This window comes from Centruroides vittatus, unplaced genomic scaffold, assembly GCF_030686945.1.
Source record: "Centruroides vittatus isolate TY-2023 unplaced genomic scaffold, ASM3068694v2 contig_1776, whole genome shotgun sequence".
NCBI classification, from domain to species: domain Eukaryota; kingdom Metazoa; phylum Arthropoda; class Arachnida; order Scorpiones; family Buthidae; genus Centruroides; species Centruroides vittatus.
Genome location: NW_027121087.1, coordinates 1,290,673 through 1,313,490, shown reverse-complemented (window position 1 = coordinate 1,313,490; position 22,818 = coordinate 1,290,673). Strand labels below are relative to the sequence as shown.

Here is a 22,818-nt window from a genome sequence, read left to right as displayed (position 1 = left end):
GCGGAAAAAAACTGTTCGCATACGTAAGTTGTACAAAATAAGGACAGAATTTTTGCCGCATACTTTCTTAAGTTAGAAAATTGATTTTCTTTGATAAAAGTTTTATAAAAATCTACCAAATTTTTTTCTTTAAAAGTATCTTTCAAATCTAAATTACTTTGCAAGTCTATTAACTCCAATTGAAGTTCATTTGGTACATTTTCTATGTTTACTGAAAAAGGTGCTGTAATTATTCGTATTTCGTTTTCTCGGCTAAGAAATTTTTCAAATCTATTTTTAAATTCTTGTTCTAGTTCTTTGACTTTCTCTGCATATTTAAAATAATTTTTTGGTTCGGTGCATTGTAATTAAGTGGGAAAAAAGTGACAATTTTTGTTACGCAATTGCGTGCTCCATAATTTGAGCTTGGATATAAATGCTTTTATAAACATTATAAATTCAGATATGATAAGATTTTTTCCTTGCATTTTTATATTTAATTCTGACAAATGCATTGTAATATCGACAAAAAATGCAAGATCTGTCAGCCATTCGCAGTCTGAAAGTTCTTTAACAGGTTTTCCTTTCATTTCCATAAATAATTTTATTTCTGGTAAGAGATTGTAAAATCTTTGTAAAACTGAAGATTTGCTTAACCATCTGACATCAGTAAAATAAACGACGTCATTATTTTCAGCATCAATATCAGACAAAAATTCTTTAAACTGATGATGGTTCAATGCACGACCTCTCAGAAAGTTCACTGTGGATACTACTATATCCATAACATGTTCCATATTAATTTTCTTAGTGCATAAATTCTCCACGTGCAAAACACAATGGCAAATAAATAAATTATTTGGATTTTCGTTTTGTGCTGATTTATTCGAGAGAATACCAATTAAACCACGTTGCTCTCCTCTGAAAGACTGGGCGCCATCAGTTGTAATTCCACTCAGTTTTAATAGTGAGAGTTCATTTTTTTCTAAGGTTTTTTCAAAAGCCCCATACATAATTTCTCCTGTAGTATTTCCTTTTAGCCCAACTAAATCTAAAAATTCTTCAGTAGTGTTTAATTCTAAATCAACGTCTGGAATGAAAATTGCAAGTTGAACCGTATCTGTTATGTCGGTGGATTCATCCAAACAAATGGAAAAATATTCAAAGGCTTTTACTCGTTTTTTTAATGATTCGTCAACATTATCTGCCATTTCATCAATTCTTCTCGCAACTGTTCGTCGAGATAAACTAATATTAGCAAAAATCTTCTTCTTATCAGGACATATAATTTCAACTGCTTTTTCAATACATTGCTTTATAAACATTCCATCAGAATAACAATAAAGAGTTTTTGCCAATAGATTACAAATTTCATAACTGGTTTTTGTAACGGATTCAGATTCATTATTTGTTTTCATTAAGAATGCTTGCTGGGAGGTTACGACTTTCATCAGTTTTTCCACTTTCTGTTTTCTTAAGTCTCCAGTAAACTGGTCGTATTTATTGGAATGTTTAGTGGTGTAATGCATTTTAACGTTATATTCCTTAAAAACTGCAGTACTTTCCGAACAAATTAAACAAACAAGATTTTTTTCATAATGAATGAAAAAGTAAACATATTTCCACGACTCACTATAAATTCGATTTTCATCTTCAATTTTTCTTTTCTTTCTTGTTGACATCTATAAATTGAGGATAAATAAAATGAATAAAATACTTCACTAATAAATATAGTAAAAGCTCGATGTAACAAACTACTATGGAATTGAAGATATTGGTTCATCACAATGAAAGTCCATTTTATAGCGATAACTCATTACTACGGGCTCGTCCGTTATATCAAACAGTATATTATTATATAGTAGAATCACGTTAGAACGGGATCTTGATTAAATTGATTTTCAACTTTAGACTAATTACCACCTGTATCAAAATTGTCTACATAAAAAAAAAAAATTGTTAGATTAAAGCAAAAAACGAAGAGTAAAAACGGCTACTACTGCTGTACTTTTCTTAATTTAAAATGTTACCCTATTACGCAGCCTAAATTATATCAGACAAAGTAAGACTTTTTAGTTTTAGTAGAACTGTCATATTTAAGAAAAGTCTGTTATTTTTCTCTCGCTGTCGAAATGTCTGAAGTTGTCTATTTATTCCGAGACATTTCTTTACCGACTTCATCTTGATATTTTCCATCTTAAATCTAACGAAATATATCTATTTTTTGTATTAAATCTAAAGCTTATCGTCTCCTTTTATGATCCATATCTTCGCTTTACAAACAAATCCACGACGCATCACTCATGGCGAAATGAAACCAAAACTGAACAATGCTAGGCTGCAATTTTTTATCACATTTTTAATTAATCTAATTTTTAAGATATATGTTCTCCACCTCAAATTAGTAGTGACTTTTCCCCCTACAGCATACTTTTCCTAGCAATAGAGCCGTGCCGGCCATTTATCTAACTCCTTTCAGGGGAAATTTTTGAATTGAAATAACGGGTTGGTGACTTGGGTTTTGAACCAGAAGTTCGTAAATAGTTAATTGGGGCCTCCTGCCCCTAGTTTAAGGAAAGACAGATAGACGGACGACAGTGGGAATTTATAGATTTGCAAATTTTTCAAATTGCAGTCCAAAAACAAGTCGATCAGAAAACGAAACCAAAACTGCATGTACGGTGAAAATCTACACCGAAAAAATGATTAAAATAAACTTTATATTAATTTTGTGTTTACTTTTGTCAAATAAAATGACTATGGTGACTATGGACTACGACTATGGTGAAATAACTAGTCACTTCTCGACTTATGACGGGGTTCGGTTCCGCAACTTCGGACGAGGTGATCATAACTCGAGAAGTGACTGTAAAACAATGACTTGACTAAATGAAACGGCGACTAAAAAGTCCGTAATAACCATGGTCTGCGAGGACTAAAAAATAATCCGAAATAGCAGGAGTCCGTTACAAGGAATAAGTTTTTTTTTATAATTTTCTTTTACTTTTGACCAGACCGACATCAGCAACCGTCCGTTATATCGAGCTTTTATTGTACAAAACCACGTGCGAACCTCAAGGTCAGTTTTAGCATTGAAAATAATGCAAAGTTGAAACGTTTTCATATGTGGGTTTTGTATTTACTACTGTCCAGTTCTAAGTCTGAATTGGGTAAAACTTTACAGCTCAATATGAAGTATCGAGTGAAGTCGGGTTAAATTACCAGATACCTTGCAATTAGTGTTGGCCCTCGGATTGGTTTATTTTTGCGTCTTTAAGGGGCAATAAAATTGTTTACGAATGCATATTACTCCCTCGAGCTTCATTTAGTCTTGAAAAAGGATCAAGCGCGTATGGACAGTCTACGAAAGTACTGTACACGTGCATTTGTAAACAATTGTAGCACCCCTTAAAAACACAAAAATGAATCAACCCAAGGGCCGTCTCTGGCTGCGTCGAATAATATACGAAGCGGGTTCTTGGTATTTAGTACGATTACAGACGAGTAAATGTTAGTATTTTAAATTTTTATTTTATAGACCATTATATTGTTTTGTAATATTTTGTGCGACGCGGGCCGCAGGTTGCCCATCCCTGCCTTACAGGATCGTCGGAAAAACACCTTGCGAAGCAATCGCTGAGATTTAGCTGGTCGTAAACTCCTCCAACGTCTGGTGATGAAACAGCGAGACGAATACAATGTTCTTACCAAGTTCGTTTTGGCCAACCCCTTTCCCGCCAAAACTCTCTCCTTATGTACAGTACGGATTGAAGCTAGGATTAACTGACCAATCAGCGCTTCCTAGCTCTGTCGTAGGTCCGGCGATCCGCAGCCAATCAGCGACCGTGGATTCAAAGCCAACGGTCGTTTCTCCAACGCCGACCGTTGCTTGTTTGAAATAGAGAAAAAGGCGGGAATCGTACGTCCCGACAATTCCATTCTCGACACAAGAATTGAAAGATTCTCGTACTGTTCTGCACGTTATAAATTCGCAGCCACTACTTTCAAGGTCAGTACACAATTATAATCTCTATTTAATTAATTCTTCGTTAGGTGCGGGGTCTTTTTTAGGGCTCGTTTTTAGTTTGTATTCGCTTGTTCCAGTAAATATATGTGGCTTATGAGTCGACCAAAATGGCTGCCCTAAAGGGTATAGCGTGCCTGACAACATATGAGAGTTACTTGTGTGTTGTCTTTTTAATAAGTTTTCTCTCTGTAGTTTTTGCTAAAAAATAGTGTTTTTTATTATTATTTCGAGGTGAATCAATAATTTTTCCTAAAACAAAATTTTATATTTTAGAGTTTCAATCCGAAAAATACAATTATGGATAAGTTTGTGATAAGAGAAGGAAAAAGAACTGTCGGTAAACAATCTGAAAATTCCGAGCAATCTGAACCAAAATTACAAAAATGCGATATACCAACCGCAAGTACTAGCAGTCAATTTGTTGCATCCAAAAATTCATCAAAACGCCGTTCCTATCAAACCAAATATTTAAATTTTGGTTTCTATTTCTGCTGCAAGGAATCAAATCAATTGCCTTTATGTTTAATGTGTGAGCAAACGTTTAGCAACAACTCAATGAAACCCTCTCTGATAAAAAGACATTTAGAAAATGCTCATTCCAATTTTAAAGATAAACCACTTAGTTATTTTGAAGAAAATTATTTAAGTAAGTCTAAATTAATGAAATCAACATATACAACCCCTCGCAAAGAATTATTACAAGCTTCATTGAAAGTTAGTTATCGTATTGCTGGACAAGGTGAAGCTCATGCTATTGGTGAAAATTTAATAAAACCTTGTGTCATTGACATTTGTCAAACACTATTCAGTCCTAAAGAAGTGACAAATATAAAACAGTTTCCACTTTCGTATACCGTAAAAAGGCGAATTGCACTTTGTGCAAACGATCTTCTTAATGAACTTCTGCGGAGAATCAAGTTGTCTGCCTATTTTACGTTACAGTTAGATGAAAGCACAGATGTCAGCGGATTGGCAGTACTTTTATTTTTTGTGAAATGGGTCATTCTGAGTTAAGAGGTACTCGCTGGTTAAGAGAGGCGGCACGACATAAATGCTAGAATTTTAATCTAATTATGTAACATTTTTATTGAAACAACTAATTTGTGCATATCTGCAAGGTGGCCAGTCAATTTATTTATTTTATCTTGTTTTATAAGAGACCAGGGGAGAGACTAGATGTACAGGGTAGGATACTTTATGAACAGGGAAAGGATTTTAACGTTGCTTTATGAAAGAAAATGGACTTTTTTTAAGAATCAACTTTATTTATTTATTTTATAATTATTAATTATCAGGCTGTTTGTTTTCAAGCAGCCTTTAGTAATACAATAATAATACTGTTAAACTTTAAAACTTAAAACAGAAATTCTTAGTTGAATGATAATCTAAGCATTAATTTAACATTGACTTGAACATAACACATATCTCTTACCATTAAAAAAAAAAAAAAAAATTAAAAGGTACCTAAAGCTTTTTGGTCCTTACAAACAAAAATCAACAGAAAATAAACATTAAATCAAAATAACTTATTCAATTATAATCTCACCATTCGTTGGCAATGTTAAATTAAACAAAAAAGAAATCTTTTACCATAAAAACAATTTTAAAGGAAACTAACAAAAATCAAACTGAAAAAGTTAAAAGGTAAATATATGTTTTTTATGACCCCCACTCATAGACATTACTATTCTCATTGAATGCATAGAAAATTCGCTGTCCTTTTATTTTTATATTTGGTGTTGGTAGTTCTATAATTTGATCCCATGTGACAAAAGAAATATCATTATTGTCAATTTTGAAATTTTTTCCAGTGTTATTACAGATTTTACAGAATATTACTTAAACATCATCTTCAATACCTGTGGACATGGCTACATAACAGTATTCTGTTTTTCTGTGTAGAAGTTTGACCAGCACAAAATCGCCATTGCTCAACGATTTTTTCCCAGATGTTGAGGGCTTTGGGTCATCTTCTAGCTGTCTTGTCTTTTTGCAAAATGATGGGTCAGATAGATTAAATTTAGAAAGCCCACATGGCAGTGGCGTAGCGAGGAGGGTGCAAGGGGGTCTATCATGGTCTCCCAAATGGTCTCCAAGACAAACTATATGTGTTTCTGGAGGGAGAAGGGGGCGCCAATAAAGTGTCGTGCCCCGGGCGCCGGTTATGTTCTCTACGCCATGTGGCACATGGCGTAGGTTTATTAAAAACAGAATAACTTTTACGAAAACGAAACAACTGTAGAGAAAAGATGTGCAATTAAAACGAATAAACAAAAATAAATAAATAACCCCGCGTTTCATTATGCAGCGCTCGAAAAGCGCTTTACAGCGAACACACTGAAACTGGTTTCTAATTGGCCAACACTGCTCGTGACGTCATTTCGTACACTCTCGCTGTATAAAGAAACGCGGCGTAGGCAAAGTTTGTCTTCAGAAAATCTGTAGGCATGTTTTTGTGTCAACCAGTTTTCGTTTAATCGAACCATTGACCGCCGGATGGCCGAACGGTCAAGGTGGCAGCCTATCGCTCTGAGGGGGACCCGGGATCGAATCCGAACGGGTGCGACCCGTTTGGATTCGATCCTGTAATGTTGTATTAACGCTGTTGCTATTGAAGTACAGTACATAAGTAGTATCTTAGTAAAAATAAAAAATGCAACTGTTTCTTGTAAAATGGCGTTTTGAAACAAACATGAATCCTGGGTGAAAAATATGATAACTTTTGCACAGATCGACCGGTGCATAAAAGCTAATCACTGTACAGTACATAAAAATATAGGCCTACATAAAAAATTTGCTATTTTCTGCGCACTAAAATCTTCGTTTCCTCTTCGTGGAAGCGTTGAAAAGCTAGCGAATTCCTGTAGAAAGAAAAGACATTTAAGCAAAACTGTAGCTGAAACGTTTAAAAAACGTTTAAATCTTATTTAAGTCCGACGTTGTTCAAGACGTAAAAATAAATTGATTAAATCCATAATAAAAATTGAATTTTACAAAATTTCAAATCAAATTCTGAATATTTAGAGTACCTAGATATCAGAGTAGCGACATACGAGTCATCGCCGCCATGTTCTGTCGACTGTCATCACATGGTCTATGGGTTTACATTAAGAAATGACGATGTCAGGCTCGAAGACCGAAAAACTCAAAACAGCAGTAAATTTAGCACAAATAATTATTTATTGAAATCCATATCCAAAATAGAAGACATGTGCAATTGACCATGTTCAATAGTATGGTTAATGTTACCCTTGGTGCCGAGATGGCGGCTCGTCAATGATTCCAGCAAGGAAACAGTGGAACGCACGTTCTAACCTAACCTAACCTAACCTATTCTAATAAATTACCATAATTATTAGCAACCAAATTATTAGAAGAGGTTAGGTTAGGTTAGAACGTGCGTCCCACTGTTTCCTTGCTGGAATCAGAGACGAGCCGCCATCTTGGCACCAAGGGTAACATTAACCAATAATATTAAAAGAAAACAATGAAGTTATATTATTTCGTTTAAAATAATAAAAAAAACCAATTACAATGGTAAGTGAAATCTTTCATTTATTTTGTATATTATACTGTACTTCGTTTATCGAACACACGAAAGTATTGCTTTTATATATGTATCTTTTTATGCGTCTGCACTATAATTAGATTATTGATATTATTCTGCATTCCGAATTATCGAGTGCTGGATAAACTGACTACAACTGTATTATATTCTAACTTATTTAATAGGCATACGTGTGTCAAATCTGTGGAAGAGTTTTTAGATATAAATCAAGATATATAGACCACACAATTACACACTCGAATGCAAAAAGATGTGTATGCGAATTATGCAAAAAAAAATTCAAACATCAAAGATGGCTAAAAAATCACATGAAAAACAAACACCAAAGAAAAGTGGTAGGTAATACTGTTATATAATAAAAATATTTCAACTTTTATTTAATATTCTATTAAAATTTCTTACAGACACCATACATCTTGATACTACTTTTATTAGTAGCTGCATATATTAGTACTAGCCGCATATAATGAACAAGTAATGAACTGTTTTTTATACAATTAAAAGACACAGTCGCTCTAAAAATCAGACGATCACCATCTTCTGTTTTCTCGTTGTGTTCTAGAACGAATCAGACAGCCAGACCTTTCCTTTTAGGCTACTTAGCTGCCCATTTTTAAAAGTTCTTTAAAACACAGAAAAACCAATGAAAATTAAAAAATTTCTTAAAATTGGTGTGATAAATCTTACGACGTCTTTAGTTATTCATCCTTACCCGTTCGGGGTTTCGGCTTCTTTTATCTACTGGAGAATTGCGCTGACGAATGTAGATTAAGCCTGGACGCCCCTCTGGTGACGAATTTTGACTAATATGTTTTCATCCGACGGAAATGAAAAAGTAATGAATTGTTTAAAAATCTATTTTCAAAATTCGGAAAAATAAATTTATAAAAAATATGATTGATAATTGAAATAATAAAAATAAGTTGATTAAATCCATAATAAAAATTGAATTTTACAAAATTTCAAATCGAATTCTGAATATTTAGAGTACCTAGATATCAGAGTAGCGACATACGAGTCATCGCCGCCATGTTCTGTCGACTGTCATCACGTGGTCTATGGGTTTACATTAAGAAATGACGATTTTTTTTAGTTTAATAAAGCATTTTATTCATAAAAATGCTTTATTAAACTAAAAAAATCGTCATTTCTTAATGTAAACCCATAGACCACGTGATGACAGTCGACAGAACATGGCGGCGATGACTCGTATGTCGCTACTCTGATATCTAGGTACTCTATGAATATTCATATAAAATCCGTTGGTACATTTTGGTGCAAGCCACTGTCACGAAACCAGTTTCACGACTCTTACTATTTTATATAAAGGTCTATTTTTAAATACTTTATTAAATGGCGTTGTATGTTGGTATGACCTCCTGAAAGGGTATCATAAAACTAAAATAGAGCGAGCCCAGAGGAGTGTCTTATTTTAACTAAAGGGTATAATACTGTTTCTACTGCTGCCCTTCAGGTTATTGCGGGGCTGTTACCCATAGATCTCGAGATTACAAATAGGTATTTTAATACTTTACTTAACAAACACATGGCTTTTAATTTTGAAGGTGTGGTGTACGACGGCACTGCACCTAATATTAAAGATATTAAGAATAAGGTGCAAATGGTTTTAAATGGCATGTGACAAGACCGGTGGAACAGGTGTGTAAAGGGGAGGATAACCTACGGGTTCTTCCCTAATATTAATAATAGGTTAAAGGCAAAGTGGTTTGAGCCTAATTTTTATACCACTCAGATTGTAAGTGGTCATGGGGACTTTAAAAGTAAGCTTAAGTCATTCCACCTGGTCGAGGATTACCATTGTGAGTGTGGTGCCGTCGACACTCTCCAGCATTTCAAGATGGATTGTGTCATATTTTATAATGACATTAATAGGTTAACTCATCGTAGACTGCATAACTTATCAAAACAACATACTCAGAACATCTTATAAATATGCAGCCGTGTTTATTAGATATTAACTAACGTTTTTGGTCGTATTTAACGACCTTCTTCAGGAAAGAACATCAAAAAATCGAACACAAAGACACTTTGCAGTAACGAACAAGCGTTTGGAACGTTTTTGAAAACGTTAGTTAATATCTAATAAACACGGCTGCATATTTATAATATGTTCTGAGTATGTTGTTTTGATAGGTTAAAGGGGATAATAAATATTGACCCATCCAACGATATAGATTTTAATGAGGTTTGTGCCAACTTGGTGGCCACTAAGTCTAATTGGTATGGTGCATATAAGGATTTAAAAGGTATGTTAAGTAAACGTATTGATTTTAGGGTTGGTGTATGACCCATGTTTTTATTTATATTGTTTTTATAATTTTATGGTGCATTTTATATTTGGTTTGTTGGATTTAGGGAAGTATTGTACTTCTTATTGATGTATGGTCTCTGGGTTTTACTACTAACATGGTTTTAATATTAACCTGGGTTCTACTATATCCTATTGTATAGTATTTTACTGGGGCAGATTTGTTATATTGTTATTATTACTTTTTTTATTGGTATATGGTGCATGGTTTTATATATACATATGTTATTGGGAATATATTTTTTTATTGGGGTTCTATTTATGTTATATAGGGTATTTTAAGGTTTTTATACTCTATTTTATATATATATTTATTATTATTTAGGTTTTTTATAGTCAGTCTGGGAGCACTGACAGGTTTTTATGATTTTATATTATTATATAAGTGGTATTTTATGATATACAGTTTTTGTATTGATTTTATGCTTTTTATATATATATATACGTACTGTACATACTTTTACTTATGATTTTATATATATATATACTTTTACTTACAGGTAGTTGGGTTATAATGCATACATGGTGTTGGCATGACCATACTATGCCAATAAAAAATCTACGTAGGTGACCTTATGTGTATGGTGCATAGGTCTAGTAGATAGAGGATGGTGTTTTAAGTCTAAAGGACTTGCTGATATGCTAACGCAGGTACAGCAAGGGGTGGTGGCGGACCTTTAGGTAGATGTCACGAAACCAGAACCATCAAAATAATTATTCTATTTCAGTAATTTTTCGATATATAGCGACGAATATACGAAAAAATCGAAAATTTTTTTTTCTCTGGTTTTCGGCAGTGGATTGCGTCTACAGAAAAAATTTACATATTTACATAGAATTCCTCAGTACCTTTCAGTGCAGACCGCTGTCACAAAACAAGAACTATCAAAACAGTTATTCTATTCTTGAATAAAGGCTCAGAGTTTTAAATATTATTACTCAAACACCTTTTGCCTCCGAGAATTAGTAATTTATAATATTACAAACATTTTCCACCTGTTCAACAGGTCATCTTCAGGGAATTTAATTTTTGGAATGTTTTAGGTTCAAATGCATATACGCAACACAATTCAAATTTCTAAAACTGTTGGAACATTCCATTTAAAATATAAATAATAATAAAATGTTAGCTTATGTCCTTTAATTTGTTATTTAGTGGATCCATTCGTTTATTTAATTAATTTTATTATTGTTTATATTTTAAATGGAATGTTCCAACGGTTTTAGAAATTTGAATTGTGTTGCGTGTATGCATTGGAACCTTGAACCTGTGCGAGAAAACATTCCAAAAGTTAAATTGCCTGAAGATGACCTGTTGAACAGGTGGAAAACGTTTGTAATATTATAAACTAGCGGGTGGGCCCGGCATTGCTCGGGCAAAAGTAACGATACCAAAGATTAAGACTATTACTTTACCCGTTTTCACAAAATGCAAGAATTGGGTCCCTTTGTTTCCAGACTAATTAGAGAATTTTTAGATGGGTCTAAAAATACATTCGATTTCCCACAAAAACGAAAAAAACTGCACCTGCGTCTTGCACGTCGCTTTCTCTTAACAATTCCATTGTTACGTAACACTTCCATTGTTGATGGAAGTGTTAAGCCTTAATCCAGTCCCTCCCCCCATGGGGAGGAATTTCGAAAAATCCCTTCTTAGTGTGCGTTCTCGTGACGTACCCTAACTGTGTACCAAATTTCAACTTTCAACTCTTAACCGTTTGGGCTCTGTGCTGATTATTATTATCATCAACTCGTCTCGATTATATATAGAGATTAGCAAGTGGGCCCGGCGTTGCTCGGGCAAAATTAACGATAGTGAAGATTAAGATTATTACATTATAGTCAACCTTACCCGTTTTCACAGAATGCAAGAATTGGGATCCCCTGTTTCCAGACTAATTAGAGAATTTTTAGATGGGTCTAAAAATATGTTCGATTTCCCGCAAAAATGAAAAAAACTGCATCTGTGTCTTGTACGTCGCTTTTTCTTAACAATTCCATTGTTACGTAACACTTCCATTGTTGATGGAAGTGTTAAGCCTTATTTCTGTCCCTCTCCCTCCGTGGGGAGGAATTTCGAAAAATCCCTTCTTAGTGTGCGTTCTCGTGACGTACCCTAACTGTGTACCAAATTTCAACTTTCAACTCTTAACCGTTTGGGCTCTGCGCTGATTATTATTATTATTATTATCAACTTGTCTCGATTATATAATAGATTACTAATTCTCGGGGGCATAAGGTGTTTCACTAATAATATTTAAAACTCTGAGCCTTTATTCAAGTATAGAAATGGCGTCACCGGCCACATTGTATAAGAATTATGAAGATAGCAGTTAAAGTGATAAGAATAGATACCAAATTAGAATTCCTGAAGGAGTGCAAATTAAATGGGGTGTACCGATGTCAATATTTCGGATCAAACTGCCAGAAGAATGCAAATCAGTAAGGAGAAGAATACAAGAGATTTGCTTAAATAGGTCAGTCAGACACACCAAGAATGTAAAACATAAAACTCTACATAAGCTTATTCAACTAGAAAATCAAATAAATTTACAAGACCATAGCATGCTTGTAGACATTAACACGGGTGTTACCAAATTAACAGACAAACTACAACATAAATTAAAAATGAAATATAAGAAAAAATTTAGTTGGATATGTGCCAAGCAAATAAAGAAGGTTAAAAAGGAAAAACCGGTTCCATATATATTATGGCACCAGATCTCGATTCCACTGGATATTAAAAGCATCCTAGAAAAAGGCCCCAACTATGCCCTAGACAATACCACGAACCGGAAAAACACCATAGCAGAAATCGAAAGAGGACCCAGAGGCATGGAAGAAGTGAACAAAGACTATTTTCGTGGAAAACAACCCTTAAGAGCATGAACCATTTTTGATCCGCATAATTCGCATACATATCGTTTTGCATTCGAGTATGTAATTGTGTGGTCAATATATCTTCATTTATATCTAAAAACTCTTCCGCAGATTTGACACACATATGCCTATGAAATAAGTTAGAATATAATACAGTTGTAGTCAGTTTATCCAGCACTCGATAATTCGAAATGCAGAATAATAGCAATAATCTAATTATAGTGCAGACGCATAAAAAGATACATATATAAAAGCAATACTTTCGTGTGTTCGATAAACGAAGTACAGTATAATATACAAAATAAATGAAAGATTTCACTTACCATTGTAATTGGTTTTTTTATTATTTTAAACGAAATAATATAACTTCATTGTTTTCTTTTAATATTATTGAACATGGTCAATTGCACGTCTTCTATTTTGGATATGGATTTTAATAAATAATTATTTGTGCTAAATTTACTGCTGTTTTGAGTTTTTCGGTCTTCGAGCCTGACATATACATAACAAGGGTCTCGAATAGAATCGGACTTAAATAAGATTTAAACGTTTTTTAAACGTTTCAGCTACAGTTTTGCTTAAATGTCTTTTCTTTCTACAGGAAGCTTACAAAACGTCGAATATGAAATTTTAATTTGTGACTTCTCCCTAAAAAGTTTGTACAAGTTGATTAATGTGTTTAGCATAACTGGCTTTTGTTTACGCTCACTTTGCTTAGTTACGTAACTTTTTCCCGGCACACACTCTACTATTTGAATCTTCTTCCATAAAAATAGCATTTCTTTTTTTCAAAATATCACAGCTTTTTCTGGTGCCTCGTCTTGAGTCTACAAATATTAAACTTTCAACTTACGTTCTTCAAAGGTTTTGTCTTTTCTCTTTCTAAAACATTGTATTTTTTGACTAGTTTCCCGCTTATCATTCTCTTAAAAAATCTTCTCTTTTTCAGTTGAGAGACTTGAAAAATTGCCTTTTAGTTGTTGAGATACAACTTCACTATACAACAGCTTTTTCTTTATGGTTTCTGTATTACTTGCAGTTAGTGAATCTACTAGTGCATCATTCACTGTGGTGTTTTGCGTGTGTGCTGGAGATTGTTTTATTATTCGTTGTAGGCGTTTTTTGTAACGTTGCACTTTAGTCTTAAGTTTATTTATTTCCGCCGCCTGTTTTTTAATCATCAAGTTTCTTGCTTTCCTCACACGAATATACTTCTGTTGTGCTGCTCGCGTTTGCCTGTTAATATCTTCATTCTGAGGAGGTGGTAGTAGTAGCGGGTCTTCATTATCCGAACTAGGAAAGGTTACGGAGGCATTACTTATGACTTGAAGTGCTAAATGACATCTATGATTCTTTGCTTTTTCTCTCCACAATTTTCTAGATTTTCGCTGTTCTCGGGGGGGGGTCATTTGGTTCATGGTCTTAACAATTCCTTTTTTTTCTTCTTTCGATACTTTTCATGTTCTTTCACTTTTTGTTGTGCGTATTTGTCTGGGTCATTTTTATGCGTTGGTACCTTAATCTTTCCGCTACACGTTTTTTTCTAGGCGTTCTTCACGTGTCATTTTTTAAAATTCCTACTATTAGTTCACACTCTCCCTATATATATTTATATATCTTGTTCAAATTTTCAATCGTTAATAAAATACTTTTTATTCATCCACTCAAGTTCAAATACATTGTTTTAAACTTGTAGTGGATGACACTTGATGTTAATACAGTTTTTCAAATATTAATTCATTAATTAAATTTAATTAATTAATTTTAGTTTTATATGGGAGAAAAATAATTTCTCTTATATAAGATATTTAGCATATGTATATACATATTTATATTAATTGTAATTATTTAATAAAAAGTAAGTAGAATAAAATTTTTCTTTGTTGACCTAAGTAGGAATTGACTTTAAAAAAATTTTTTTTATATTACTTGTTTTTCTTGCTACCATATTCTGTAAAAGACATATTATACTATAATTAAATGTGTGAGATAGGCTAAAAGAGTAAAAATGTATATTGACTAAATCATGGAACGACAGTTCACGTGTTAACCATAAAAATACTCTGATCTGACGTTTTTATATCTCCCCTACACGTAGTCTTTCCCCTTGAATCTTAAGAGGCAGGGGAGATATGACAGGGAAGATAATTTTTTGTTAGAAAACAGAAATAATCGAAACAGTATTTATCGTATGTAATTAACAAAGAAGTATGAGAATCTATGCACAAATAACAGTAAATATACAAATAAAATGAAGTCTTTAGGCGAATAATTACAAAATAAAACTTACCAGTGGAGAGATCACATTCACTCATTCACAACTGTACTGTACCTAAAGAGTGACGTTACCAAAATGACTGACAAAATAGCTGCGTGGCTAGCTCGCACGACACTTGCTGCTAACTTCAGTGAAATGTATTCAAGGTCACAACTTCCCAGGACAAAGTAAACAAACACTGTTTTTAAGGAATATAAAAAGCCAGGGGACGAGGCGAAATATGTGGGACAAATGTAGCTGTAAATATTTTTTATGAAAAAGAAATATTACGTAATTTTACTTGTTAGATTACAATAATTTATTTATTGTAATTGTGGGAACGCCGGGAGGTACGACTCCGTCCTACCTTCGTTTTTTCGGCGAACAGGTCGGCAAGACCCACCCCACTGTCAAGGATGGCTAAATTTTTTTATGATATCCCGACTCGTTGGGATTAGGTAACTAATTGTCAGGTCGAGTGGAGGAAGTGTGTGGGTTCGTCGATAAGTTTAAGGCGATATTCGAAATAACGGAACCATGATGGAAACAAATAACGATTTATTTAGACAGATAAACAAATACAGAAAATCTAACGCGTCAAGTTCCTAACCGCGGGAGAGAGAGAGTTTACAAATTTAGGGGTCATACCTCTTCCTAGGATATATCGATGGTAATCGAAGTACTAATCGTCTCGGTTCTCCGGTCGTGGAGATAAGCAGGAGGATCTATCGGGGCGGCTCGTCGTTGACGGGCTTCGGTGGCTTCGGGTTTTGGCCCTCGATTCTTGGGACGGATCCTACAGGTCGGGCATCTTATGTGGACCTTCAGCAACCCGTTATCAGCCTTTCCCCCCTTATATACTACAGGTCAGTTATCTTCGATCACCAATCGCAATAGTGGGTGAATCGCTGATGATTCGATCTCCATGACTCAGTTTGGATCCGGAGGGAAAGGAAGTGCGTTTCGACGGTGGAAGGCTGCACATCCGTTTCTCCAATTTTTCACAAGGGGATTTGAACAATAAAAAAAAAAAAGATTTTAAGCCAGGTTAAACCCGGTCCTCACATTTATCCTATTTTTTTAAAATGAACAATTTTGATAAATTATTATGCCTTTGTGTCCTTTATTATAGCTTAAATTTATCTTTGTATACTAAGTACTGTACATTTATCAATTAACAGGACTTATTATAGGAGAGAGCGGGGCTAAAAGTTTCCGGGGTAAGTTGTTCCGATTGAAATAGCTCCATAAGGAAAAAAAGAAATATAATTAGCAAATACGTCATGAATCTAATGTGATTGATAATTGATAATTTCAAGGCTGATTAGCTACTTAAGCTAATATAATGGTTAATGTTTCAATTGTTAAATAAAAATTATAAATGTTAAAAAGTAAAAATGTTTAGTTTATAATAAATTTAAAAAAACAACTAATTATTCATAAGATATTATTGATTATTCCTTAAATACATACTTAGTTAAATAAATTATTGTTTTTTTTTTTTTACATATTACACCTTCCATAGATCTCGTAACAATTTGCCCCACCCTGTTAACAACTAGCCCCGAACCGGGGTAAGTTGTTACTTTCCGACTTTAGGTATTGTATTATTAATTATAAAAAAATCTTATGCAAAACAACCCCAAAAACTGTCTTTATAGCAAAGTTAGATATATTACTAAATTTTAATCTCTCAATACTTATGCTAGAATTATGTTTCCTTAACAAATTATGACGTTGATTAAAAAACAGAACTTGCAGCCCCGCTCTCCCCTACTGGAAAATTATGGATGCAGATATTTAGTCTTACTGATCAGAAATAATATTTTTTATTTAGTTCACCTGAAATTTTGTGATTTATTTACTTTTTTAATAAAATTTTTTATTTTTGGAAGATTGTTAAGAAAAATTTTATCAGCTACAAACTAAAGTAAAATCAAAAAATTTTGTTAAACCAAAATAAATCAAATTTCTTCCTATCATTCAGTGGATTTTTTTTTCTTTTTTGTATAATTTTCATTAAATTATCTATTATATAATTAATTCATAGGGACAATTCCTGTGGCGCATTCGTGACATAAGACGTCAGTTCCGATCCAGAATCCCATTCCAGCCAGCCATCTCTTACAAATGCTGCACAATCGTTGAAAACAATCGTTGTGCCGATTTCGATCTTCAGAAGTTATCATTTCGATGCCTGTGGTAGGTCTGTTGCAAGCTGGCATCTCTTAGCAAATAATTCTCCAAAACCTTCGGCAAAATATGGTTTCGCTTCTTTGGAAGTAAAGCGTTCTCTATCCAGACACGTGTGACAATTTACGGAACAAAAGCATTCTCGATGCCATGGTTCATTACTGTATCCCCAGAGATAATGATCTATATTGCACCACATGCTACGAGCAGAGGTTTTCTACTCGTTGCACCAAATGCAACCAAATAATAACAACGGATGGTGTGACATATCGCAATGAACCATGGCATCGAGAATGCTTCTGTTGCGTGGTCTGCACAAATCCTATTGGAAGTAAAAGCTGTATCCCCAGAGATAATGATCTATATTGCACCACATGCTACGAGCAGAGGTTTTCTACTCGTTGCACCAAATGCAACCAAATAATAACAACGGATGGTGTGACATATCGCAATGAACCATGGCATCGAGAATGCTTCTGTTCCGTAAATTGTCACACGTGTCTGGATGGAGAACGCTTTACTTCCAAAGAAGCGAAACCATATTTTGCCGAAGGTTTTGGAGAATTATTTGCTAAGAGATGCCAGCTTGCAACAGACCTACCACAGGCATCGAAATGATAACTTCTGAAGATCGAAATCGGCACAACGATTGTTTTCAACGATTGTGCAGCATTTGTAAGAGATGGCTGGCTGGAATGGGATTCTGGATCGGAACTGACGTCTTATGTCACGAATGCACCACAGGAATTGTCCCTATAAATCAGTGTTTCCCAAAGTGTGGTACGCGTACCCCCAGGGGTACGGGAAGAGTTTTGTGGGGGTACACGCTGCACTGTGCTTCGGCTGTTCCTGGTCAACAAGCAGTTTACTTTTTTCGATTACAAACATAGAAAAATAATAAAAAAACTTTGTTACTTCTTAGCGGTTTCGCCGGGTGCTGTGATTATGTGTATACCTCCACCCTATGGCCAAGACGACAGTGTCACACAAAAACCTCCAGTATCTACACATTGAATTGTTACAATGTGCGCATGTGTATTTTTAGCTTTTGTGCGATTTTTCTAACAGGAAAGGTTTGTTATGTGCTTTAGTATTAATAAAAAGCTAAAAATGCCGAATAAACCAATTTTTCTGTAGCTAGTTACTACAACTAACAATTCTTAGCAGAGACTTACTTTGACAGTGCTTCTAGAAAGACGAAAATGAGACCTAAAGTCCATATCGCTATATCTAGGAACAATATTTTCCACATAGTCTTCTATTTTGGCTTTTTCGATTTTTCAAGTGCAGCAGCATATAGAAATGGAATATCCTCGTTATCTTTGGTTTTTAATTTAAAGTATATGCAATTTTTTTGACGAGGGGTACTCAGCATTAAGAAAATTATACAAAGGGTACACAGATGTCAAAAGTTTGGGAAACACTGCTATAAATTAATTATATAATAGATAATTTAATGAAAATTATACAAAAAAGAAAAAAAAAATCCACTGAATGATAGGAAGAAATTTGATTTATTTTGGTTTAACAAAATGTTTTGATTTTACTTTAGTTTGTAGCCGATAAAATTTTTCTTAACGATCTTCCAAAAGTAAAAAATTTTATTAAAAAAGTAAATAAATCACAAAATTTCAGGTGAACTAAATAAAAAATATTATTTCTGATCAGTAAGACTAAATATTTGCATCCATAATTTTCCAGTATAATAAGTCCTGTTAATTGATAAATGTACTTAGTATACAAAGATAAATTTAAGAACAATTTTGATATTTTATTAGATTTCTATGTATTTAAAATTACTGATGCACGAACAGAATCGGATAGGAGACAGACCAGAGGAGGGATGTTTTTCATGTTTGAGGTACTATTGTGACTAAATTAAGTATATTTAAGTAATGAATTTAAGTGACTGTAAAGAAGATGGTGAGTTTTGAGAGATGATAACGTTATTTTGAACAAATTTTCGAAAAAAAATGTGAATTTTTATTGTGGACGTCGAAAGTACCTCTTAACTTAGAATGACCCAAATATCAGTACGATGATGAGCTTTGCGAAGATTTGTTAATGTGCGACGATCTAAAAAATACAACTACGGGTTGTGATATTTTTAATAAAATCGATGATTTCATTCGAAGTAATGAAATAGATTGGAAAAGTGCATCGACATCTGCACAGATGGAGCTGAAGCTATGCAAGGTCCAATTTCTGGCATAGTTGTAAGGATTAAAGAAGTGACACATCCATCTTGTTCAAGTAGCCACTGTATTCAGCACAGAGAAAATTTAGCGGTAAATTTAGCATTCCTCAGTCTTTAAAAGACATTTTTAAGGCACTAACAAATATAGTTAACTTTATAAAAAAAAGTTCGTTAAATACTAGACTTGAGGCAGATTTGTACTGAAATGGGTAGTGATTACGAGTGTCTACTATTTTATACAGAAGTACAGTACGTTGGTTGAGCCAAGGAAAAGTATTGATGAGGATATATGAATTACGTTCTGAAGTACTGTATTAGCATTTTTAAACAAACGCAAGAATGAAGCTCAGAAGAAATCAACTAAGGAAAAAAATACAACTACACATTGATTTTATGATTTCCGACTACACTTTACGAGGTGTAGCATATTTGTGTGACATATTTGATAAACTTAATGCATTAAATTTATCACTGCAAGGCAAAAATAATAATATTTTCACTGCCAATGACAAAATTTCTGCGTTTAAGATGAAAATTTCAATGTGGAAGAAAAGATGTAAGGCAGGAGAATTTGAAATTTTTGATAAATTGAGTTCTTATCTTTTAGAAAAGAAGATTCTCATTGATAGTGATTTAAAAAAGCTATAATTCAACATCTTGAGGATCTGTTGACTTCATTTAACAATTATTTTCCTGACAATAATGAAATTGAAAATTATATGTGGATAGTAAATCCTTTTTCTACAAATAAAAAAAATTATAGCTTGTCAATAAAAGAAGAAGAGCAACTGATTGACATTTCTACTGACACAACATATAAAGAAATATTTTCTACTTTATCTTTATCATCATTCTGGGCTGGTCTAATGAAAGCTTATCCAAACATAGCCAATAAAGCTATAAGAAAACTTTTACCATTTGTAACAACGTATTTGTGCGAATGCAGTTTGCCAAATACCAAATACTGTGACACAAAAACTAAAAAAAGAAACAGGCTTGATGCATCAGCAGACATTCGTTGTCAGTTAACAACATGGAAACCAAATTTTGAAAAAATTGCTGAAGATTTATCACAACAAATATCCCATTAAATTTTGTTATAAATTATTTTATTCAAGTATATAAATTATTGTAGAATAATTTAAATTTTGTTTATCATTAATTATACTGTAATTATTTATTTGTAGGAAATGTAATTTATGCATGTATTGAAATGACTTCTGTGATTTTATATAATATACTTATCAAATAATAATAAATAAATGTATGTACACAATTAAATTTATTATTATTTATGTAAAATAAGTAATCCACTTTTAGTTACAGTTAGTTAGAGTTTTTTTACGGCACTCAGTTATAAAGGCTGCATACATCTAATGCAGTAATTATAAAATTTACATACAAAAATATAAGGGGTACTTGAGAAACAACTAATGGGCTAATGGGGTACATCAACAAAAAAAGGTTGAGAACCACTGGCTTATGATATTCCTAGTTCTTTCAACTTTAAATTAAGTTCAAATCAAATTAATACTTTTCAGAAATGAACTGAAATACTAGAAGAAATTTAAGAAATCAAAACTCAAATCCATCTTTATTTACAAAAATTTATGATCTCTAATAATAAAAAAAAAAATGTACGTTATAATGTTTAATTAAAATAATTCTAATTATTTAATTCCATTTATTGAGGAATACACTCTTCTCTAACTACAGTCAACTAATACTCACACTTTGACACAAAAACCTTTAAAAATGCAGCCTTCTTATTCACTTTTCTAATGTTTTTGGTCATTCAAACTGGCCAAAAACGTTAGAAAAGTGAATAGAAAGGTTGCGTTTTTAAAGGTTTTCGTGTTGAGGTGAGGTTATTAAGAAATTTGCATCAAAACTTATTCAAGTAATTTATATTGTAAATAATATAATAAAATATGACAATTATTATAACTTACAAAATAATGAAGAAAATATTTTCAATTGAGGTAATTTTATAAGTTGAACTAAACCATTAGTATATCCTGCAGCAGCAATTTTATCATCACCTGAAGTAAATATAGCAATTATATAAAATTAATGAATTTTTATATTCAAACAATAATCATTATTGTTATCTACTTCATATTAATATTAAAATTAAGATTATATATTTCCATTTATTATTTTGAGAAAATGAATCAAAATAATATATAATTTTTTGTTCTGAAAAGAATATTCTGATATAAAAATTACGAGTTTTAAATATATATTAATTAAATATTAAAAATGTAAATGAATTTTAAAAATGAAAATATCAATTAATCACTCAATGAATTGATTTTTTATTGATATTGAAGGTTTTCTCCAGTCTGGGAAGGAACACACATAATAAACAAAACAAAATTTAATAAATTACAGGTAACCCCCGTATAACACGGCACTTCTATAGCACGGGTTCACTCTAACATGGTTTGGGAATTAGGTAAAACTCTCGTACAACATGAAATGTAATAAAAACTGTTACCAGTTGATGATGCTCAAGCTGAGATCATCATATAGAATGAATAATCCTCTGGTAAAATATTTACTTAAATAATAAATAAGTATTTTACCCATAAAAAAAATCTACTATATAAAGCTGAAAAACTGGATTCTATCAATACAGTCAAACCTGTTTTTATGCGCTCTTTTTATGTGCAATTTTTATTTGTGCGATTTTTTTAATGCGAATTTTTAATTTGTGCGGTATAGTTGGCAACTAGTCTCGTGCGATTCGTCATGTCTTACGTTGACTTATTATAGCTAAATAAACTTATTATAGCATAAATGCACTTATTATAGTAATATTATTGCATGAATATGCGAAAAATGAAATAATTTACTTTTTAAGTCAACAAAACACCACCTGGACAAAAATATGTAAAACAGACGATAGACCAGACGATGCAGTCAAGTGCTGACATCTGTTGTCAATAAATTCTATTTCGTATGGTTTTGAGTTATTTTCTATGTGAGACTTTTTTTATGTGGTCCCTGTTGACCGCATAAAAAAATATTTTTTAATTGTGTTGCGAAAACTATTATTTACAGCCATTCGTGAAGTTTCGTAAGATATTTTTTTATGCATTTTTTTTAATGTGGTCCCTATCCCCCGCATAAAAAACAGGTTTGACTGTATATGCCAAAAATGGTCACTAGGGGCACTTCTAGCAAGTATTTAAATTAACAATATAAATTATTTTATATTTATTTTATATTTTTACAGTATAATATTCAGTATATTGTTATTTTTATTTGTAATTTTGTATACCCCAATGCCTGGCATTGGGTCTTTCGACTTGTGATTAATAAATCCGATTTAAAGAAGGATTTAACAGCATGTTTTTTAATTCTTGGAACCTAATCCCCCTTT

The 22,818-nt window shown here is 32.7% G+C and overlaps 1 protein-coding gene across 1 annotated transcript in view; it reads right to left on the bottom strand.

Moving 5' to 3' along the window:
• The window catches only part of LOC136969335 (WD repeat-containing protein 27-like), a 70,159-nt gene that overhangs the window by 10,975 nt on the left and 36,366 nt on the right, over positions 1–22,818 (bottom strand). Inside the window, exon 16 of the mRNA XM_067263465.1 lies at positions 21,383–21,472. Coding sequence (XP_067119566.1) covers positions 21,383–21,472 — 90 coding nt within the window. The remainder of the gene's footprint in view (positions 1–21,382; positions 21,473–22,818) is intronic.